The sequence below is a fragment of the Macrotis lagotis genome, chromosome 2 (genome assembly GCF_037893015.1).
Source record: "Macrotis lagotis isolate mMagLag1 chromosome 2, bilby.v1.9.chrom.fasta, whole genome shotgun sequence".
NCBI classification, from domain to species: domain Eukaryota; kingdom Metazoa; phylum Chordata; class Mammalia; order Peramelemorphia; family Peramelidae; genus Macrotis; species Macrotis lagotis.
Genome location: NC_133659.1, coordinates 184,100,994 through 184,125,193, shown reverse-complemented (window position 1 = coordinate 184,125,193; position 24,200 = coordinate 184,100,994). Strand labels below are relative to the sequence as shown.

Genomic DNA, 24,200 nt, shown 5'->3' with positions numbered 1-24,200 from the left:
TTTGATTGTGAAAAAGGACTGTTCTAGAAAATCTAGTTTTGACTTTTCCTTTTCTTGTACTACTTCAGGATTTTGTTAAAGCAACACCACCATTGCTTCAGAACTATTTCAAGATTATTTTCATCTGCAGGTCCTATTTGTTGGTAAATAGGTTGGTTTTGAAACATGGGTTATAATATAGTACAAGAATGTTTCAAAAAGCCAAAACAGTATCTTAAGTGGGAGATCTTCCTATCCCCTTCAGAAAAATTAGCACATTAGTCTTACTGGCTTATCTAGCAAACTTCAAATTTTTCTCTAAACTTGTTATAGCTACATACAGTAGAGCACATAAAGAATAGCCTTGAGAGTTCATGAGGAATATCCTTGGGGGTTAGGGAGGAGATCAGAAGAAAAGATACTGCTCAGATAGATTCTCTTTCATAGTCTATTGCCTGACTATGTGCCCAGTGGAATCCTGGGAAGGATAGAATCTTCTCTGGCTGGCTGAAGTAGCTAGGTTGTACAGTCGAGAATGCACTGGGCCTGGAGACTTCAAATCTTCCTCAGACTATGAAAGGGGGAGGAAAACAGCACTTACATCCCAGGGATATTGTGGAGATCAAAGGAGATATTTGTAAAGCGCTTAACACAGTGCCTGGAACAGAGCAGGTGATAATAGAAATGTTTATTCCCTTCTTCCTCTGACTGGAATTTTTTACCAATTTTTGTATAGCACTTTATTTTCCTACACATAATTTTTACTTATTTGTAAGAAAACAGTTGCTGCAGGTGGTTAATAATTAATTTCTAAATGATGTGTAGTCACATTAAAATTACCAGACAAAGCCAGCACAACTCAAAATAAAAGTGGGATTTTATACAATCATGTTTTCATTATTGGGAAATATAGGAAAAAATGGTCTTATTGATATTTAAGTATTTCACCTTCATTACAGACATTTATGATCACTTGTTTAAAACTGAAAAAATTATCAAGGAGTTTTTTAATTCACAGCTTTTAGAGATACTTTAAGTTTATGCTCATTTAAAATGCATATCAACTAAGCAGTCATTTAAAAAAATATAAGTGTTTCAAAAGATTCATGATTTCATAATTGTGAAAAGCTCCTCCACTGAAGATCATATCCTCTTTGTTTTTTTTATTTTCTTTTTTCAAGCTAATCAGTTGAAATTAAGCTTACATACCTCCATCACTAAGCCCCCACTGAAACACTCCAATTCATCTTTGGCCACCAAAAAAAAAACCGCATCTCTCTGAACTAGCTAGACTAGCCCTTAGACAATAGATGGCAGTCTTGACTTCTTGGCATGGTCTTTGAGAAATGAGTTGAGTTCTCACTGGGCTATAATGAAGTATTCAAGTAAGACTTTAGTGGAGAAACTTCTGAAATGCTGTGCATGAAATTGCATGTATATTTTATATAGTACTCTGCTTAGGTTGTTATTTGTTTGCATCCTCAAGGAGCCAGCCTTTACTACTCCATAAGGAGGATGCGATGACTAAGAGTCACCATTGTGTCTGCAGAGAATAATGTCTTTAGAGCAGAAGGCTGCTGAAAGAAGTGGACAAATAGCACAATAATCATTTAGCCAAACACCAAGAATAATCTTAATTTGCATTTTATTTTTAGCTGAAGTCAGTGTCAGTAATTCTGTCAGTGAACCTTGAAAAATCTAATGCATTGGTGTTTATACAGGGCTAATTATAAAGTTATGATTACTCTAGCTTCATTCCTGTCTAAAGTTCATGCCTCTTCAGCTTTTCAGCTTTCTTACTGTATCATACGTTTTATTTGTAATTTTATGCAACTGCAAGGGTTCCCCCTACCTCTCTGCATGTATACAGAAGGTTTATGCAAAGTCATGTTTCTTTTCTGAGCAGCTTGGCCTTTATTTAGATGCAGTTATTTGCACCACAACTAGTTGCAAAAATTAAATTGCCTTTTTAAAGGGAATATATATTAGTAGAGACAATGAAAATCTTAGAAGTCTAGAGGAGGGGAGTTGAAGTAATACGTGACCAGTCTTGACCTGAAAAAAATAGTCATCTACTGTTTGGAAGTTTGACAGTTCAGGTTCATTAGCTTCAGTAAAGAAGAAAAGGTTGGAGTAGTCAGATATGAGGAAGAAGATAGAGATTCATGTTGAAATTAGCCTGTCAAATTCTAGTTTATAGAATGTAAACATTTAGTGGATGGAATACATATGATTTCATGACTATTAGGCACATGTGGCAGGCAAGGAGCAGAGAAATTAAATGACAGGAATTACTTGAAATTGAAGATTTTCAGCAGGCACAAAGCAAAAGAACCTCTGGTGTGAGGGGCTTCTATGTCATCAAAGTAGTTGACCATTGAGGTGAGTTGGGATTTCTTTTCATTCAGAATGGAGGGAAATGGTGATATCAGAGATCACAATAATGTCAAAAAACAGGTTTTATGTGCCTGAGGAAATTTTACCAGTGTAGATGCAATGGTTTTTAGTTAGAGAAGAATTTTAGAATATATGTTCCTAGAAGTGGTGTGATTTCATGTAATGGTGTGTTATAAGGTCCTAATAGTGTTGTATAGCTGAAATGTGGAGATGAGGTCAAATCCATACAAAGAGGATAAATTTCTCCTTGAACTCCAAGAATAGTTCAATATGAATATTGAAGTCCTTGGGATAGAATGGAAAGGGTTTCAGTGAGCCACATGCTAGAGTCATTGAGGGACCTTCAAGGTGTAATTATTTAAGGGAAGATTAACAAAGGAATAATTTGGAGAAGTTAGGTTTTTGACATTCTTTTTAAATTGAAGTTTAAACAAAGTTTCAAGACCTGTGTTGTTTTGTTTTTATTTATATTGCTAGCTTTAAACTGCATTAACTTTATGGACACTATTTCTGTGTCATACCTTGTTATAAAGATAGAAAAGAAGTTCAATAAAACTAACCAATTCATCAATTAGCTGGGCCTGACAGTATATGTAATATTCCACACGCATAGTCTCCCATTTCTGCAAAGAAGAGGACGTGTACAATAGTGTTCTCTTCATCAGGTCCAAATTAAGTGATTATGGTCACACAGCATTCAGTTTCAGGGGTTTAAAAAATTTCATTTATGTTGTCAGGAATATTGTTTTCCCACTTCTATTTACTTCATTTGTATCAGTTTATATTTAACTTTTCCCATTTATTTATTTTTAATTTTTATAACAAAGTTATCTATTACATTCTCACTTCACAGTTTGCTATTTGATGGGCATCTACTTGATTTCTATTTTTTTGATACTGCAAAAAGTGTTGTGGGACTGCTAGGTAATGCAATGGATAGAGCACTGGCCCTGAAGTCAGGAGGACCTGAGTTCAAATGTGGCCTCAGATACTTAATAATTAACCTAGCTGGGTGACTATGGGTAAGTCACTCAACCCCATTGCCTTAAAGAAATAAAATTTAAAAATTAAAAGCAAAAAATGTTGATATAAATATTTTGGTGTACATAGGACCTCTGGGGTATGTGGGGGTATGTCTCTTGAAGTGGGATTTCCAGATCAATGGATTTGGACATTTTAGTCAGGTTGAGTCTCATTTTTCAAAAGATTGTGTAGGGTAGTTTTATGTTTAATCTGGTTTTATTTGTAATTACATAAAGTTTAGTAGTATGAATTTTCACAATGCTTGTATTAGGAACATGATACAAAATAGCAGTTAATAGTTGTCAGATGATAGGTTAAGAATTATGGGGGTTAGGGGGAAACAGGTCTTAATTGTTGATGAATAAAGAGATTCATAGAATGTATTTTAGAAAATCACCCTTTTTCCAGGTGAATGAATTTCCTTCTTTTTGCAGGAGAAAAGACTATCTTGCCCAAATGAAAGATTTGGTATCCTAAATAATAGATTTTCTTTGAGCTGTTTTCTTTTATCTTAGCATCATTTATATTTAGTTGTCTGCCAGAGGACTGATCTTTTGTTCCCATGTCTAGGCTATAGGCAATGAAACCTTTCTTTTAGAAAGATGCCATTACAAATAAATCAATCTACTGTGCAAAGAAATGCCATGCCATCAGACCAACCTTCAACACTTTCTTACATTTTCATTATTTTTCCAACATTCAATAGTCACCAGTGTGAAAATTTTGTTTTCGACTGGGGGGGAAGGAAAGATGACAAAAGAGAATAGTTATTTTTTCTGTTCTCATAGATTAATGATCTGAGTACAGACTACTTAAAGAAACTTGGATTTATATGTGTGTACACATTGCACACTCATGGGTGCACGTACATATACATATACTGCTTTAAAACAGCCGTATGTATTAATCACTTCTCACACTAGAAAGGATTACAGTTGCCAACCATAGAAGCTTTATGGCAAACTCCCAGCTATTGTTTTAGAACTCTGCTTGAGCTGCTTGTTTCCCAGATTTGAGGGCCCTACTTTAGAACTAGCATTTCCCTACATAATTGAGCATACTTTAGGTTCTTAACCTGCAAGTCTATGAATAGATTTTAAGGGGGTTCATAAATTTAGATGGAGGGAAAATGATATATTTATTTTTTAACTTTTAGTTGAAATTTAATCATTGGACTATTTAAAAAAAATTCTAAGATGTGACATCCAGAGGCTTTACAAATAGCCAAAATTATCCAGGACACATAAAAAAAGGTTAAAACATGCTGAAGTTGAAAGGTATGCTGACTTTTTGGAGGGAAGAAGTAATTAAGACTTGCATTTTCACATTGGAGGATCAAGGGAGGAAATTATTTTTATTGTCCCATTCACTTTCCTAACCATTTCAGAGTTAAAGTACTAATTTGTAAAAAAAAAAAAAAAAACAATGCTTTTCAAATGGGGAATTTCTACAAGTGAAGATAGTAGGTTTATACTAAGAGAATGTAATGATTGGTATCTGAGTTACAGCAAAATAAGCTCTTCTGTTAGCAAATCCATAGATTTCACAAGATTATTAAAGGGGGAGGTCTGACACAAAAAAGTTAAAAATTCCTGATAAGTAGTTAACTTGTTTTAATTAATGAAAGGTGACAGTTAACATTTATTTAAATTCACAAGCTAGTTTTAAAATTTATGAAAGGTTTCCCAAGTTTTATTTTCCATTTCATGTTTTAAGAATCTCATTTTCAAATTTTACCTTTTAATATTTGGTAAATTTGATTCTGATGTTCTACTAAAAATGCAGATTTACCTCTATAAGTACATCATGCAATTCCACGTAGAATAAGTTGACCATACCTACATTAATACAGTAGAACAGTAGTATAAACAATTAGAAACATCTAATTTTAAATGCTTTACACTTGGCCCACCTGTAATTTGTACAGAGGACTTAATTTTTATTTATTATTTTTGTTTTTGCAAGGCAATGGGGTTAAGTGGCTTCCCCAAGGCCACACAGCTAGGTAATTATTAAGTGTCTGAGGCCGAATTTGAACTCAGTACTCCTGATTCCAGGGCCAGTGCTCTATCCACTGCGCCACCTAGCCCCCCCTTGATTTTTTTAAATGAATTTACCTTCCCAAGATCATTGTTAATAGTAACATAGATTTAAATGCTTACAATATATTGTGCAAAATATTTAACTCAGTAGTCACTAAAGAAGGTGATCTGGAGGGTATTAGGTAGTAGAATAAAACAACCAGAATTAATTCTTTGTATTTTAGAGGTATATTTGGATAACCAAGATATTATGGCAAGCCTCCTATTTTGAGGGGTAACTGAGCACAGCACTGTGTGCTATCATTTTTTATAATTGAGAAATTCATTTACTTTTATTCATAAGTATCAAATGAAACATCTAAGCATGAAAAAGGGATTCGCTAATTCTGTGGTTGTTCAGCAAACAGAGTTGGCCACTGTGGAATGAAGTAGCTGGATCCTTGACTCAATTTGTGAGGCAAGGTACTGCAACTGCTACTCTTGCCTAGTTTTCTCAGATCATCTCCAGTGTGTCAATTAAGGATTTTCAATCAAGTTGCTGCCTAAATAACCAGCTATTAGAAAATAATCATCCTTCAAGAAGCCCGTCTAGTACTTTGCCTATAGAATATAAGAAATTATTGGTGTGGATGAATGCTAATTAATCTTTGCTTTTTTCTGTTACTATTTAACAAAGTACTATTATGTATTAGGTACTGGTTTAAGAACTTCTATAGACTCTTAAACCTCAACAAACTAAAACATCTATCTATTCTCATTAAATCAATAACATTAATCATCTGGGAATCGAAGTTACAGAAAAATTATAGATGAGGAACTATATCATGCCAAGTATCATAAATGGAAGCTGAAATTGGACCTAGATCCTGGGTCTGTAACCAGTGCTTAGAATTTTTTCTCAGGTTTTCATGTTTGGCTTAATAAGTCATTTTTGAAGCAATATGATTGTAGCAGGGTTTTTCTATCAGTGATGACGTAGATTCTGTCACACCATGGTTCACTAGAATCAGCTCTAGTTCTTGAAATTCCTGTAGTCTTGATATATCTTTATCCTTTTGGGAATGGGAAATGAAAGAAAACTATATTTATCTCTGCATGATTAATTTGTGTAATCACTATGAAAATATGAAAATACAGAAGGGATTGTTTTTTGCTAATATTTTCCTGTTCTGCAAATTAATGCTAAAACCATATTGATTCTTCTTACCATTCTCCCCACCTCCAAAATGTATAATTGTTTAAAATTTCCCAATTGTATCTACATGCAATTTCCTATGCAGCGTATTTGTAAGGAAATCTCATGCCAGATTATAAGCAAATAGCTTTCTCAACAACTAAAGATTCATCAGAATTGCACAGGTTTTTTTTTTTAATATTCTGAAAGGAAAAAAAGTTTTTATGTTCAGGATACCCCAAAGTAGTACTATTATGCAAACCAGGAATGAGAATTAGTTACTGCTGAGCAAACCAAGGCAAGTTCATTTGGAGACTCCATTTTTTGCCATCTACTATTAATTCTTTAATTCTAAGACTCATGAAGCAAATGACATGACTGCAAAACCTTTAAAGGCACCCAGAGATTTTTGTAATTTTACTAGGTGCATAAATCAGCAGTCACTAATATAGCACTTAACATTTTCATAATGTTTTGAAGTATTGATAGTGGAATAGCCCCATTTCTCAGATGAGCACTAAGGGTAAATGATTTACACTTAACCCCTACAACATCAAAGTAATTAATAATGTGCATTATACCGAAATACATTTTTAGCCCCCAGATCTGAACTCTTTTCCAAATATAATTTGGTTTATGATCATTTGGAAACTTACCTTTCTGAGTAGTGTATTAGGTAACTTTCTAATCTTCACCACTTGCTCCAAGTTAATTCCTAATTCCCGACAACTCACTTGCAGTAGGTCCTGATAAGTCAGTTTTTGTCTGTCCAGTTCAATTTCAATGAAGTCATTCTCTTTGGGACTCTGTTTTCTGACTTTTAGCACCAGCTCTAGATGACCCATAGATTGAAGTGTTATTATCCAAGTGAAGAAAACATACAGAAGAAGCAGGGGGCTAGATTATTCTACAATCAAGGGATATATTTGGTTTTTATAATATGGCTGCTTAATTGCTATGAAAAATTCTTAGATGGGTAGGGGGCAAAGCATCTGCATAGATAGCGCGTAGTGAGCCTACAAGAAATATGCTAACATTTTGTGATGGATTAGACATTGCTACTTGGGTTATTGGTTCTTTATAAGAGCGTTTTATAGTTTATAAAGTGCTTTTTTCATGGTTTTGAGAGAGATGTGGTATAAATAGGCTAATATGGTGGAACACAATCTTAGATCCAAGTCTTTTGATTGAAGTTCAGCAGCCTTTCACCTCTGCCAAATAACCTTTCTACAAAGACACCCTGGCTAGGGCACCATCTGTCTTATTGAAGCTAACTTTTCATGGGAGTTATTTTGGTGCAGAGAGGGAGCTATTCCAGTAATCCTAATTTTATTTATGGGGAATAAATTCAGTATGAAATCTTGGGTTACTCTCAGAGAGGGAAGTAGTTGAAAGAACTTGATTTTTATTTCTAGGCATGGACTGAAACCTCACCTGCATTGGTGTCATTTTCTGCCCTAGGGAGAAAAGGTGGTGGTGGTGGTGAAGGGGCCAGTTCCTTTGATACTTTTGCATGTATAACTTTCTCTTCATGTTCCTCTAGGAGAGTTAAAAAAAAAAAGTGATAGTTGTGAAGAATGGAACAACCATTTTTGACCCCGTTTCTCTGTTCTGGGGCTTTAACAACAAGAACAGGGATCCACACATAAAAGAGTTTTAACTAAAAATGTTTATTCTTCTCTGCTTCCCCCTAAAAGTACATGAAAGGAATAGTAATTACTCTCAAAAGTGAAAGTCTAATTTTCCTTAATTAGCAAATCGGGTTAAAGAAACTGCAAAGTATTTTTAAAGTACAATGATTTGGGGAGGAAACATATATACTTTATTTAGCTTGAATAAAGGATCTCAGAATACTTAAAATATTTTATAATAATATTTTAAGAAATGCTTTGTTGGGGGTAACTAGGTGGTGCAGTAGATAGAGGACTGACCTTGGAGGCAGGAGGACTCAAATTCAAATCCAGTCTCAAGACACTTGATACTTAGCTATGTGGTGTTGGGAAGTCACTTTTTCACTGACCCACATACCAACTACCCACCACCATCCCATGTTTCTTTTTTTTCCCCCCAACCTATGTTTCAATTCAGCAAGTGCTTACTGTGTGTGACCCTGTGCTAGATGATGGGGTTAAAAAGACCAAGAGGAAACAATCCTTCAGGAGCTTAGATTTTACAGGGTGAATTATGAAAAGTAGATTGTAACTGGGAGAGGTTTGAGGAGAGGACAAAAACTATAGAGAGAGGTGTGCAGAAGGTGGCACTTTAAAGGGTCTCAGTGTTCCCAGAGGCAAAGATGAAGGAAGGCATTCTATATGCCCAAGGAGAGTGGCTTATGGAAAGGAGTTGAGGGAAGGGGAGATGAACCTATGGTTTAGGGAAAATACTTTGACAGTGGTTTAGAGCAGGGCTGTCCAAAATACAGCGCAAAGATGATTTTATGCAGCTGCTTCTGTGGATTTACTAAATGCTTTAGTAAATGAAACCGAGCTCTCACTAGGCAAATCAAAATATATTGTCTGTTTCAATAAAAGCTTTTAAAAGTAAGGTTGGAGGGACAGCTAATTGGCAAAGTGAATAGAGCACTGGCCCTGGAGTCAGGAGAATTTAAGTGCAAATCCGATCTCAGACACTTAATAAGTATCTAGCTTTGTGACCTTAGCCAAGCAAGGTTGGACAGCCCTGGAGACTAAAGATCATGAGACTGATCAGTAGACAAGGGAGAGAGAAGAGGGTCTATGTAAATAGGGATGGACAGATAATGGGGTTAGAATGGATTAGCACTTGATAGGTGGCACTAAGTGATTAGTAAATTATTTGTTGATTGATTAGCATGACTCAACTGAATAGTTATGGAAGGTGAAGAGTGGGAAGTCCAGGTGGCTACCCTTGAACCTGTGCCTGGAATGATGTGTTCTTTGTTTTGTTTTTGTTTTTACAAGGTGAAGGGATTAAGTTACTTGCCCAAGGTCACATAGCTAGGTAATGAAGTGTCTGAGACTGGATTTGAACTCAGGTTCTCCTGACTCCAGGGCCAGTGCTCTATCCACTGTACCACCTAGCTACCCGTGATGTAGTGTTCTTAACAGAAACGGGGAAGTTTCAAGAGATGAATAATAATAATAATAGTTCATTTTATAGTGCTTAAAGTTCATGAAAAACTTTCTCAGTCCTGAGAAAATATACTCCAGTAATATACTCTAGTATATTACTAGCTTCAAAAGTACTTGTTTAGACCATTCAAGTCACAATTTTCTGAGCCTCCATTTTCTCATTTGTGAAATGGGGATAATAAACCCTGTAGTACTTACCTCACAAAAAATAGTTGTCAGAATCACTGGAAATATGTGTCTAGCACTTTGCAAACCCTAAGTGCTATATAAATATCAGTTGCTATTTTATAAATGAGAAAACTGAGGCTGAGAGATTGCCTTGCCTGGTGTTAAACAGCTAGTGAATGTGAGAGTTAGAATGTAATTATAGGTCTTAGCCCAGTTTCAGTGGTTTGATTGTGGGATTGCTGCATGGTAATAACAGCTCCTTTAAATGCCACTTAAAAGGGGAATTGGTTATATAAAGTAGAATAGTAGTGAGGAGCAATAGATCATCATTTCTTTCAAAGGTCAACTCAAGGGTCACCTAATACATGAGGCCTTTCTTCATTTGCCCTCATGCTTGGACTTCAAGGGTCTTTCCAACCCATCCACTCCCATATCATATTGATTTTATTTTGTATCTGCTTTTTTGTGTACATGTTCAAGGCAAAGATTATTTCATTGTTGTTTTTGAGTCACTATTATCTAATACAATTTCTTTCCATGTTGTTAAAATAATTCTCAAATTGAATTAGGTTTCTCCCTGTTTTATAAATGAGAAACAGGTTCAGTGAGGGTAAGTAATTAATAGTATCTAGTTACTGAGAAAATACAAAAAATCAATATATATTTGAAAATTAATATGCATGAGATGTTCAGTTTGTAATAGTTATAGGTCCTTTAGATAGTGAATCATTTAACGAGTTGACTAGTGGTAGCTTATAGATTCTGAGAGCTCTTGAAATAGATCAAGGATAATATGGTAGACAAGTTGACATCTATTCCATGCAACCTCTCAGCCAAGGCTAGAATAATACTTGACTCCCTTTTAGCTGACTATACTTCACTATCCCATTCCCTCCAAACTAGGCCTAGACCTTTTTATTATCCTGAACTTTAGGCAGGGCCACTATTATCTCCTTAGATATATACATTATTGAGGTCTGGAACTTCTTTTATCTTTTCTCTGGTGCAGGCTGACTTTGGTCTCAGTTTATTAGTGGAATTATCCCTACATATAGACATTTGCTTCTATTATGTTGACATAGGAGGCTTGCATTATTTTTTTTTTCATCAGAACCATATTTCTATTATCTGGTAGAATGGAAAAGTTTTCTTCAAGGTTTTGAATATTTCCTTGGGGTACACAGTTCTTAGTTGTCTATTTTTAACTAGACTTTGAGATGGGGATTTCTTTTAACATCTCTCTTTTATCTTTTGAGAGGATACAGTCAAAAGATGACAGTGCCTGCTTAGGACACCAGTCTGCCTCTTCCCCATGTCAAGCATTGACGCTCTCAAATGAGTGGTGGCTCTCCTGGTTTATTCACCCCACTTCTTAGCAAGTTCACTATCATCCCCAAGTTAATGCTTAGACTTTCTCATATACAGGATAAGAGAACTCAGTCCTTCATGGAAACTTTGTGCCTTAGTAAAGAGAAGTGGGTTGTAAAGGAGGTCCTCTGGAACAGTTTGCACTTGCTTATAAGTGAAAGCCTCAAGTGGGTTCAGCTGTTCCATTATATTAACCTTCCTATAAAGACCCTATTATTAATCATAAAATTACCTTCTGTCCCCTCCCTTATCTTTTTATCTGGGTCAGACATCTGATTAGCTGTGTCAGGTCAGTATTCTTCCACACCCGATCTAGGAAAGATGAAAACATTCATTCATAGAAAACTCAGCTTCCAGAACATTTTCAAGTTTGTTAGCCTCAAAACACTGACAGTTTTGTTGAGCAACAGTCTGCAAAGCATTTTAGGGTAGACAGGGATTATTTTTAATATAACAGATGGCAAAACTGAGTTTCAGAACAGTTAACTTACTGAAGATGAAGAGTAGAGAGGAGTGGTTATATCCTGATTTCCAGCTCGGGGTTTTGTCATTAAATAATAGTACAAACAAAAGTCACGTGGTGGAGTCTATTTGTTTTTGTCTTGGGATTATGCAGTTGATTAGTTGACCAGAAGGAATAAATAGATGAGATTGGAAAACATCACAGATCTGGCATGGAGACATGACAATGACAAGGGATTTAAATTGTCCAAGGAACTGTTAGTGCTCTCTGCTTAAAGCAGGGAAGCTGATTATTTTGACTTGTTTGTTAGAATAATTTCATTATTTTTTTTTATAATTTCATTCTTTAAAAGATAGAGGATATGAAGGAAATTATTATCTGTAAGGAACTGGTTGCAGATAGAGAAATAACAATGTTGAAAGTGACCATTCTACCTTAGAATTATTAATTAAAAAGAAATCTGGCAAAATTTAGTATTCATCATAGATTTTGGAAGAAAAGATTTCAAAGTTCAGAGAAAAAATATTTCATGATCTAAAATCCTGCAGGGTAATTCAGTCCAAGAGAGTTAGGAAATATCTAAAAATGAAATCCTGAAAATAAAAATAAGTGATCTGATAGGAAGGAAAATAGGAAATATTTAAAAGAACCACATTATCCATAAACTCAGATTTTAAAAAAGCATGAATAAAAGATAGAAATAAGGGCAGATAGCAGAATCAGTATCAAGGTGTGTGACACAATCTTGTAAGAATAGTATCAGAGGGGGCAGCTAAGGTGGCGCAGTGGATAGAACACCAGCCCTGGAGTCAGGAGGACCTGAGTTCAAATGTGGCCTCAGACACTTAATAATTATCTAACCATGTGGCCTTGGGCAAGTCACTTAACTCCATTGCCTTGTAAAAAATAACAACCAAAGAATAGTGTCAGGATATTCATGAAAATAAGAGATGTCTTCTAATAAAGAATATGAACAGGTGATATTCAAAACAACAATTTCAATGGAATGATACTTGCCTTTTATAAGTTTATATCTTATATCACTCATTTCCAAATATATATCCCCTTTTCCTTTCCATATCAACCAAACCTAACAGTATGTGTAGTGTTTCATGCCAGTATTTCCCTAATCTAAATGAGAGGTGATTTTCCTCTCTCTTTGCATCTCGGTTTGGTCATCAGTTATCTATTGTTCAAGATTTTCTGGCTCTTAACATTTATATTTGGTATGCTTATAGCTTATTTTCCTGGTTTTTTGTATTTAACTCAGCATCAAGTTGTCTAAATTTCTTTCTGTTTTTCTCAATTCTTGTATTCATCATTTTTTTAAAAAATATTTTTGGTATCTTTACATCACCTGTATTACTCCTGCTTCCCTATATTTCTTGAAGAGCGAGCTATCCCTTGTAACAAGAAGGGAGGACAAAGGAAATAATTCAATAAAACTAAGCAATGTAGCCAAAAATCCCTGAAATTACATGCAGCTTTCTATTCCTTTATTTCCCCAATTTTGATATTCTAATTCTGTAATGGTCCTATTGGAATAAAAGTCTTGAGTGAAAGATTATACATTTGTTTAAGTCAGGGATGCTTAACCTGGGGCCACAGACCCATAAGGAATGGATCTGTGGATAGATTTCAGAAGGTTCATGAACTTGAATGGGAAGAAAAAATCCATCTTGCATTACTAACCTCTTGACAAATTTAGCATTTCCTTTATTTAAAAACATTAAAATATTAAGAAATTATTCTGAGAAGGAAGGGACCCATGAGACAAAATAAAAAGGTTAGGAACCCTGGTTTGAGCACACCTAATATCTAAGATGACTTATATGAAATTCAGCTAAGGAAAAAAGTAGAGAGCTCTGAGTTTACTTTGCAAATGAGCACCATTTCAAATTCCAAATGCTGTACAATAAACTGTCAGTTTCACTTCCTTGTATGTGATAGAATAGGAGCAATATTAGGAACAAGAGCTCTAGACTTGAATTCAGGAGACCTGGGCTCCAGTGTTGGCTCTGCTAATCATTGGTTTTATAACACTGAGCAGGCCACTGCATGGGTTCTCATTTTTAGTATATGATGAGATGATTGAATTACGTGTTCTCTTCAGCTTTAGAATTCTTTGTGTGGTAGCAAAGCTGTTTCCCTTACCTTCAACATGTCCATTGAGGTTGTCATTGTGTGTGACTCAAAAAAGAGGCTGAATTAGCCTTCAAATGTGGGCTGATTTTGCTAACCATGGCTACTCTATTCAGAGCTTATCACTTTTCCCCAAAATCAACTTTTTGTGCCCCTTATCTTTTTAGGTCATAACCAGAGGCCTCAGTGGCTTAGACCTTTCCTGTTGTCCCTCAGAGAATATATAAAAAAAGTTAATTTTCATTTAGCAAATGCTTATCTAATATTTACTATATACAAAATTTCATTTGCCCTGCTCCTAGCTCAGGCTAGCCTTATTGCCCACCAGAGAGAAGGTCCACCCTATAGTTAGTTATAATTAAGCCCCCTCCAAGTTGATGCCTCAGGGTAAGCCCAACCTTTAGTACATTAATACTAAGAGGCTCCTCTCTCTGCCCCTTCCCAGAAATCACATCTGTGACAGCAATAACAGCACAAATGGGAAACAAACATCCTACCTGATAGGCATCTGCCTTAGCAGAGATCCAGGGTTGTTCTCAGGAAAAGATGGATCTGAAATCCACTGACGCCCAATGTTAAACGTGAGGAGACAGGCGCTGGAGCTCCTGGAGCCTCTCTCCCATCCCCAGGTGCGAGGAGGGTTGGGAGGGGCAAGGGCAGGGGCAAAGTCCTGGGCTGGGAATCTGCATGGAGGAGGAAGGGGTGGAACCCCAAAATTAAACATTTGGGGAAATTATATAAAGTGTCTTTGTGATATTAGGGTGTCACTGGACCCAGGGTGGGATTCCTCCAGAAGGCATGGCCTTGGAAGAAAATGGGTGGGGGTGAGGGTCGGGTGAGGTTCAGTGCAGTAGATCTGGATATTGTCCAACCCTAGGGCAGCGAAATACCCAAGTTTCACTTGATCTTTGCCCTTTGTCCTGGGCTTTTCCTTTCTACAGGAAACTGCTACCACTGAGGGGAAGAGGAGGCAGGCTGAGGCCTAGGTGGGTGTGTCCAGGAGTAGAATAGTCAAAGCTGTTAAAAGTTTTTGGTGTATGAGGCTGAGTCTAGGGTAATGGTAGGAATTGGAATAAAACCAGTGAAACAACAGGGGGAGGGCTTAGTGGTGCCCTGGTCAATTATTCAGATTTATTGAGTGCCACTCCTTTTTGCAGCTGAAAGTAATCTCTACTAAATTTAGTTTTTTACCATTTTCTTTTTATTATGAACTTAAGCATGAGAATTTCAATAATCAGTGAAAAGAGGATTTATATATAAATCTGAATTGTTAAATGCCATTTGTTTTTAGAAGTGTACATTAAATATAACAATAGTAATAAAGCTGCCCTGTTTGTCTGTGATCTCTTCTGAATGTCTTCTCTGTGTATTTTTAATGTTTTAGTTTTCTTTTTCTATTACTCTCTACTATGACTAATTCTTCCCTCCCTATTCCATCTTCCAATCTTCTACAGAAAGGAATACATACAGTCAAAACAAATCTACACATTAACTATATTAGAAAATTATGTCTTTTTCTCAGTCTTCTGGAATCATGATGATTCCATGAATCTATAATTGAAGTGGTCTGATCTTTTCTGTCTTCCCTTCTTTATCTAACCCAGTGATCAGCCTTCCATAACTGGTTTGTTTTGCCATTACTGTTCCTATGTAACTTCACTCTCCTTTCCCTCCATATCCCTTATTTCCCTGTTGAATTCAGTGTATTTCTATTTGAAACTGTGATCTTCCTCCTTTTGCCTTTTTTTTCCCCAGATAAGAATTAGGTTCTTAAAATGAGAGATTCATAAGATATATTCTCCTTCCCTACTCAATCTACATTTTATATACTCCTGGCACATCCTGCTTATGAGAAATAGTTCCTTCTTCATTTCTTCATTTTTCTTCTCTTCCCTCCCCCCCACTTTTCTTTAGACAAATGGTATTAAACTCAAATACAAATCAATCTCTTTGGACTGCATGTTGACCTGGATAACCCCCTAAATTAATATCTATAATAGATCTTTATTGAACTTTTCCCAATTACATTTTTAATCTATTTCCTACCTCCCTAGGAATTTTGCTGGCTATGAGTTTGCTTTAGACCAGCAAATTCAACCAGGCCCCTCTTTCTTTTGTGACCCTTTGCATATAGTGAAATTGTAAAAGAATCAAGTATCTCTTTACCCTTTTTAGAACTGTAAACACTTGGTCATCATTTAAACACTTCTAAGTGCTCAAATAGAATTTAACTTCATAGGTTTCTCATCTCCTTCATTTGCATTTCAGAGAGTCTACTACAGCTTTCAGTTTTTCATCAGGAATGCTTGAAAAATTCTTTATTCTATTAAAGATTCATTTTTTTTTACCCTATAGGGTTATCACAGTATTGCAGGATAAGTTATTCCTGGTAATAAGCCTTTTTTTCTTTTGCCTTTTGGTCTATTGTATTCCAAGATTTCAAAATACTTACAGTAGAGCATATTTGTGGGTGATCCTAACTCTGGTTCTTTGGTACTAGAACTTTTTCTGACTTCTTGAAGTACCTTTTTTTTTTTTAATTGAAAGCTCTAGATTTTGGCTGATATTCCCATATATTTTTAATTTGTTTTTTTAAGAGGTAATTAAGTTGAATTCATTCTATTTTTCTCTTTGTTCTCTGCTTCTAGATTTATGATTTCCTGAAATATCATATCCAATTTTTTTATTTGATAGGTAAATTTTGTCCTGTTTTTCTAGTGACTTGTTTTAGATTGAAAAAAATTAAACATGAAATGTGTATTTACTATCTAAAATTTGATATTGCTCTACTATTTTTGGTTTTCTTTGAATCATTGAATTACGTTTGTTCTGTTTTATATTTCAGAATGTTAGACACTTGGATAAGGTGGGTAAGGTTTTCCTACTTTCTTTTCTTTTTTTTTAGGCTTTTTTTTTTTTGCAAGGCAAATGGGGTTAAGTGGCTTGCCCAAGGCCACACAGCTAGGTAATTATTAAGTGTCTGAGACCGGATTTGAACCCAGGTACTCCTGACTCCAAGGCCAGTACTTTATCCACTACACCACCTAGCCGCCCCTCCTACTTTCTTTTCAAAGCTATTTTTTTCTCCTTCCAGTTTTCTTCCTCAGAAAAACTCAAATTTCATTTTTTAGCTCTTTCATCTGCTCTTAGGAGTCCTTGAGGCCAAGCCAATTTTTTCTTCGTTTCTTTTTCTTTTTTAATCTTGTGGAATTATTCTCTTTTGAGTTTATCTTCATATCTTCTCTTAATATAGAGTAATTCTTCTTTGCATTGTAATTTTTCTTGTGTTTCATTAGTCTAGTCTCCAGTTCCTGGATTGAGACTTCGCCAAGACTCTGCCCCCTCTCTTATTTTTAGTTGGATATTCAAACTCTTGTCCTGTTCCCATTGAATTAAGGCTGACAAAGGGATTCTCAGTCTCTTGCTTGTACCTCTGTCTCCTGGCTTGTCAGAGGACAAACTAGTCTTCCTCCATATGCATCCTCTTTGGTATGCCCATGACTTTCTCTACTTGGATATCTCATATTCTACAGGTTTTAGATTCCTTCCCCTGACCAGAGTCCTTGTGAGCTCTTGGCCATTTTGTTTTATCCTCAGTTGGGTAGAGGACTTTAGTATTGCTTCTCTTTGGTTTTATTGTCTCTGCTCTGCCTCTTCTAGCATCTTTGTGCATTTTATGCCAGTTAGAGTTGCCAGAAGTCCTCTCCTCAGATTTCTCATACCACCCTCCTGGATCTGATCTTTTCCTCTTTACCTCATGGTTATTTTTGTTTAAGCCTTTTCCATCTTGTCTCATTTTAAGCCTTTTAAAGGTAGTCTTTGTCCTAGTTTATCTCTTCTCTCATATTTGATTTCTCAGTTCCCTTGGGTTCAATTATCACCTCTATGCAGATAACTCTCAAATCTACGTACCCATCCCACATCTCCAATTATTTTTGTTGGACACTGACACATGGATGTGTCCCATATGCACCGCAAATTCAGCATATTCCAAAAGAACACATTGTCTTTGCTTGAATCCCTCTCCATCTCCTGAAATTTGTCCTTATTCTTTTAAAGCAGAGATTCTTAACTGGGAGTATCTATGAACTTTCAGAATATTTTTTATAATTGTTTTTTCAATATAACTGATTTCTTTTAAACTCTCATTTGTTTTGTTTTAGTCATTTAAAATCATTCTGAGAAGGTGTTCATGGCTCTACCAGACTACATAAAGGGTCCTTGACACAAAAGTGCTCTCTGTCTGAGGGCACTCCTATTTTACTTCCAGTCGCCCAGGTTGATTGCCAAGGAGTCTTCCTTGACTCTCCCCTGTCCCTAACCACTCCTATATTTAGTCAGTTGCCACATCTTATTGATTATATTTTCTAAATATTATTTCATATCTGTCCTTATTTCTACATGCGAATTACCTTAGACTAAACCCCCCTTACTGGACCCCTTGCAATAGTAATTGATCTTCCTACAACCAACCTAATCCATGTTCCTCATACTTGGTAAATGAATATTTTTAAATCACAGGTTCAACTGCCACACTCTTGCTCAAGAAATGTTTAGAGTTCCCTTTTGCCTTTAGTATAATAGCAGCAAATTCTTCTGCTTGATATTTAAAGCCTTTCCTAGTCTGATTCCAGTTTATCCTTCCAAACTGATTATGTGTTACTCCCCCACACATAAGATCCAACCAAACTATTATTTTTATTCCTAGTGCACAACACTTTTATCTTCCACCTCCACACCTTTGCACAGGGCTTCTTCCATGCCTGGCATATTCTCCCTCCTCACCCCCTTCTCAGCTCCCCACCTCTTCAAAACCTTAATTTCATGATTCAGCTCAAGTGCTACCTTCTTCAAGAAACATTTCCTGATTCTAATGTCAGTGCCACCCTCTCCCTCTCCAATCACTATGTGTTCATTTTGTATATATATCCCTTCTTCATTGTTTTGTGAATATGATGTATTCCTGAAGTAGCTTGTAAGCTCCATGAGGGCAGGGACAACCTCAATTGTATATATGTTTCTCCAAACTAATACAATGCCTATCACATTCTAGGTATTTAATAAAAATAAATATTACTGGATGGCTATACTTCCACTGCCTGAGAAGGAACTTTGTGCAGAATAGTTCCTTAAATATTTTAGATGCATACCCACACACTGTGGTGGGTGCTTTGGGAGATAAATATGAACATGACAATCTCTACCTTTGGGTTGCTTATTGTTGTTGGGGCGGGCATCCAGATTGTTTGAAACAGGGCAGAATGTGATTGGTGCAGAGGAGTAATCTGGGAAAAGTACTAGGAAAATTGAGGGGGGGGAGAATCCATCTGGGATGCTTGGAGGGGTTAGGGGGTGATGACTACATAAATGTTTGCTGATTAATGAATGACAGAGCGATGACTTCTTCCCTCATCTTCTAGCCCCTCAGAATGCAATGAGGACTGTAAAAGAGGTAAACCATGCTGCCAGAAGAGTCTTTAGAAGGGAAAGATCAATTTAAATAGGGAAGCAGAGAAAACTTGATGAATGATGTGGGAGGGAGAAGTCTTGGGCCCTTCCAGGGCAATTAATCCCTTTTCAATGGGTATTCATTTTGCATATGGAAAACTAAGACCCTTCTCTCTGTGGTCTAAACAGTCTTACTCAAGCTGCTTAGTGTGATTTCAAGGATGCTGAAGATGATGCCACCTCCAAGTAAAAATATCTCTCCCACCTGGAAGAGTAAAGATCACTCTTTTCACTTAGCATTTATTAAAACAATATGACCACTGAACAAAAACCCACTTTGGGTATTGAAACGTCATCATTGAAACTTATAGGTAGGTATTGGTTCCAGCAAATCTAAATGCCTTGACAGGCTGGAAATTAAAAGATGTTTATAAAATTCTGGACAAAATAGAAAATTCAATCTATTTTATATGTATTTCCCATTTATTGAATATAAGTATTTTTGATAGTACATAATTTCATACTTAATATTTAGAGGGGGGAGTATCTGTACCCTTGCAAGTCCTCTTTATATTGTGGGATGCAGGATGCTTCAATTGAAGGATTCTGTCTCTGTTAAAATAGAAATAATCTATTAAATTTTAAGTTGTTACCAGTAAATATATGTCCTGCCTGGTTCTTCATGGGACTAAGAGACTACTGAAAACAGGTTTGAGGAAAACGGGTTTACTTATTTCATGATTCATTGCCCAAGGATAAGGACCCCTCCATATTTGGACGCATCCTCTCAGGGCATCAAAATTTGGCTATATTAAGGGTATTTAAAACTCAATCACTCCCTTGAAGCTAGGTGAAAATGTCTAATTCTGACCGTTTCTCAAATAAATTATAGCATATAAAACAAATCAGAGTTTAGGATTTTCCCAGTCCATATAGGTAATAAACTCCATTGTTACCCCGACACCTATTGTCTTGAATGATATTTAAAGCCCCTTCACAGCTTGGCCCCTTGTTACCTCTCCAGCCCTATTGCATATAACCCCTTCATTCACCTTATGATCCAGGCAGACTGACCTTATTCTTCACAAGTGGCATTCCATTTCCTGTTTGGAATGCACTCCCTTCTCTTCAAATCCCTAGTTTCAGTATTCAATTCATATGCCATTATCTACAAGAAGCCTTTCCTAATAGCCCCATCTTCTAGGACCAACACTCCTACCCCCAATCTCTTGAATATATTTGGTGTTACCTACCTGTGTCTCCCTTAAAAGAATGGGATCAGAGCTTTGGAAACTCACTTTTGCCATTGTACCATATCCTTAGCACAATGTCCATCGCATAATAAGGATTTGATACTTGCTGATTACTATATTGCTATGTCACCATTACCCAAATTAATCCCAAGACCCAATCTGAAATGAAATTGAGAGATCATTCTCCCCCCTCCCCTCCAAATTCCTATCCCTCATGTTCTTCAATTCCTGCTACTTATACTTATTCCTAGTTAATTCCTAATCATACTGATTCATCTGTTCTCCATAATTTTCTATGACTAGAAAAGACCACAGATGCAAGCCGATTTCACAATCAACAAAAACTAAGTACTTTTCAGACACTGAACTAGTATTGGAGATACAAAGGCAGGAGAGAAACAGCTCCTCAAGGAGCTTACATTCCAACCAGGGAAATTATATAGGGCTTTAAATTAGAATTAACATTTGGTCCTTGAAGTAATGGGGAACACTCAAGTTGGGGAACATGAGGGAAGTATGATAGAAAATTACTTGGGAAGGGTTTGAAAGAATACTTAAGGTATAGAGATTTATTAGATTATGTATTTAAATGAGTACTGATGAGATAGATGGGAGAAGTTGGGAGATATAAAAAAAATCAGATTTGGCAAAAAAGGTGAATGAGAGTGAGTAATACAGGATGATAAAGTTATGAACCTAGGTAAGTGAAAAGTTAGTGAAGTTTTCAACAGAAATAGAAAAATTTGAAAGGGGAGGTCTTGAGAGGTAGGAGGAAGAAACAAGTTCTGTTTGGAATATGTTGAATTTGAGGTCTTCATGGAATATTCATTTCAGAGTAATCCAATGAGAAGTTGGTAATATGGGACTGGAATTCAAGAGAGATTAAGCTGGATTATAATATCTATATATAGACTGGGAGATTTGTATCAACTCACCAGTTATTTAATTACTAAACTCAATTTTTTTTAAAGATTTTTGCAAGGCATTGTTGAGTAGCTTTTTCAAGGCCACGGAGCTAGGTAATAAATGTCTGAGGCTATATTTGAACTCAGGTACTCCTGACTCCAAGGCTGGTGCTGTATCCATTGTGCCACCTAGCCACCCCTAACCCAATGACCTTTTTACAGTTCATCCTTGAATTCTCTGGAGCATTTGCCTCAATTGACCAGTACTTCCTTCTTGATTCCCTTTCTTTGATAACACCTGATCTTCTTTGCCTTCTGACTTTGCTCTCTTCTCATTTTCCTGACCCCTCAAGGTGATTGTTCCCCATAGTTTCTTCCTCAACTCCTCTCAGCATTCTCATCCATTAACTTCAATGATTTTTTAATGTGTTTTAAGCATTTCAGAGTATGTTCTCAGCAATCCTGTAAGATAGTGCAGGAATTTATTTATCCCATTTTATACCTGAGCAAACTCAACTCTAAGAAGTTAAGGAACTTAACCAGGGTCATGCAGACTCAAAGCCAGGATTTTAACCCACTATTCCAAATCTAGTACCATTCTTGCTACACTCGCACTCATCATGTCCAAACTTTAATTTTTTCTTTAAATTGCTCCTCTTAACTTCAACCATTTCTCTTAGTGGCACCACCATTCACATAGTCATCCATATTTGGATGCTATCTTTCACTTTCCTCCTTGAAAGTAATTTCTCTGACCAAAATTGCATCTGGTAGTAGAAGCAGGTGAGTTTGAGTATGTGTGCATAAACAAGGGTATATTCCTCCACATTGTCCTTTTAAATTATTATTTTCCCTTAGAGTCTGGAGTAAGAATATTTTTAAGGAGAGTGGTGACTTGTTCTGAGGACAGCCCTTCCTCATTCAAATCTAGAAATCTGGTCTTTGTCTATTCTTTTCCTTTAATTCTGAGAAGATTGGGAAGAGATGACAGCCTTGTAATGATCAATAGATCATGTGAAAAATCAGAGCCATGATGAAGTCAATGCATAGGGATACTGGTTGGGTGATGGTGGTGTTTTTTTCTTCCTCCTCTCTGGCCTTGTGATTTGAGCCCTTTTGGTTTGGGACCAGGACCCAAGAAGGGAGTTGCAGAACATTGGGCTCTCTGGTTCCTGATGAAAACTGATGACTGGCCCCTTAGAACCCAGATGCTGTAACCACTAGTGGTGACCATGAGAGCTAAGGCCAGCAAGACAAGTCCAAGTTCCAAGACTGATTTCAAGTGCCATGACAAGCAGTGTGACAAGAGTGAAGTCAAAACAAGATTAGAAGCTGCTGTGAAACCTCATGGTTTGGTGAGAACCTAGGAAGGTCCCAGACAAGCAAGTGTTTCCCTTAATATCTTCCCCATGAACTTTGGGGGGGTTGAGATGAAGAAAAGTTTTGAGGAAATGGGAGATGGAGATACTGAGCATTCCACAGAAAGAGGACTTAAAATTATTATAATTTGTCCTATTTAATAAATGGATGGAGTATCTAATAATAAAACCATGATAGAGGGTCATGGTTGAGAAGAAAGAGGTTCCAGATAAATGGGAACTGGAACTTAATCAAAATCTTGTTTTACAGTTTTTCAGTAGTTTGGAGTTATATTGCATTTTCATGCTCCTAGAATTCAGAATCCAGGGCCAGCAAAGGCTTTCTTGCCCTAATTCCCTACCATCTAGAGACTTGGGAGGGTTTATGCTCTTTAAGCAGAGACATAGAGATCTCCTTCACTGAAGTCAATGAAGTAGGGTGAAACTATTTCACGTAGGCTGACACAATGTCTATAAACCTGGGGCAGACTGAAGCACTTTAAATATCATTTGAGTTATCTCTTAAGTGTACCTGTCTGTACCCATATTCACATGCTACTATTTTGTAACATATCTGATATCTTAGAGTCTTATAATTATATCTGTCATTCTGCAGCCAGACAAATCTTTTTGTTTAGCATCTTGTCAAATTCTTCAGTATCAAAACTTAGCTTTGATTTTCTTAGTTCTTATTTTTTTAAGTAAATAAAGAATTCATTGGTTTTTATAGCAAAAAGAAATCTTAAAATATAAAATAAAGTTATGATATTTATCAACGTGTTTTTTTACATTTCTTACAAATTGCTTTAATAATAATGAGCTTGGGGTGGAGAGAACATAAGGTTCATCAACTATGGAGTCAAATATAAAGCACTCCAAAGCACTCAATAAATCTCTTAAGTGCTAAATATTATTAGCCATTAGAATTTGTGATTGTTGTTCTACAAGAAATGTATATTACCCTTCTTGTTCCATACCAAATATATAATATTTAGACAAATGGGTTTCCTAACCATTTGTATTTAAATGTTTTTTTTGGGGGGGTTGCTTCTGTAGATTAATTGATTGATAAGCAGATCTTGTGTCTTTTTCAGGGCAGAAAATTTTAAATTTGTTAAACACCAAAAATGTTAGTTTGTAAATTCATCATCCATAGCTCCAATCTTTATTTTTTTTTTGCTGAAGTCTTTTAAATAAATGCAATTACTTCATTTTTCTGGATTCAAGTATGATTTTTTTAAGTCATTACATTATTTGGAATACTAAGACTTTTTTTTCAAAAAGCATTCACTAATATAAAAGTTTTAGGGCATTTTGGTTGTAAAAAAAAGTACTTTTCTTCATCTTTAGTATCACTAAGCAAAATGACA

The 24,200-nt window shown here is 36.0% G+C and overlaps 2 protein-coding genes across 6 annotated transcripts in view; one reads left to right on the top strand and one right to left on the bottom strand.

Annotated features, from left to right (window-relative positions):
- Positions 1 to 20,152, top strand: part of LUC7L3 (LUC7 like 3 pre-mRNA splicing factor) — a 51,679-nt gene extending 31,527 nt beyond the window's left edge. For 3 of the 4 annotated variants that reach the window (XR_012475856.1, XR_012475854.1, XR_012475857.1), the window contains one exon: positions 14,312 to 20,152. The gene's annotated coding sequence lies outside the window, so the exon portion shown is untranslated. The remainder of the gene's footprint in view (positions 1 to 14,311) is intronic. The other variant, XR_012475855.1, reaches the window with a different exon arrangement.
- Positions 934 to 14,506, bottom strand: ANKRD40CL (ANKRD40 C-terminal like). Of its 2 annotated transcripts, XM_074223718.1 has the most exons (5): positions 14,364 to 14,506; positions 11,494 to 11,573; positions 8,050 to 8,154; positions 7,272 to 7,447; positions 934 to 6,493 (listed from the first exon to the last, which is right to left on the bottom strand). In XM_074223718.1, the coding sequence occupies exons 2-5, from the start codon at positions 11,531 to 11,533 to the stop codon at positions 6,359 to 6,361; spliced, it is 456 nt and encodes a 151-aa protein (XP_074079819.1). In that variant the 5' UTR covers positions 11,534 to 11,573; positions 14,364 to 14,506; the 3' UTR covers positions 934 to 6,358. The 2 variants fall into 2 exon arrangements, with proteins under 2 accessions (XP_074079819.1, XP_074079820.1); XM_074223719.1 differs by lacking the exon at positions 14,364 to 14,506 and having other exon boundaries at positions 11,494 to 11,592.
- Positions 20,153 to 24,200: the final 4,048 nt, after the last annotated feature.

Excerpts from the sequence above, each read along its gene's own strand:
- ANKRD40CL (XM_074223718.1), bottom strand. The coding sequence starts at position 11,533 with ATGTCTGACCCAGATAAAAAGATAAGGGAGGGGACAGAAG. Across the intron at positions 8,155-11,493 it reads GATAAGGGAGGGGACAGAAG|AGGAACATGAAGAGAAAGTT; the intron begins GTAATTTTATGA and ends TAACTCTCCTAG. Across the intron at positions 7,448-8,049 it reads AGAAAATGACACCAATGCAG|AGCTGGTGCTAAAAGTCAGA; the intron begins GTGAGGTTTCAG and ends TGGGTCATCTAG.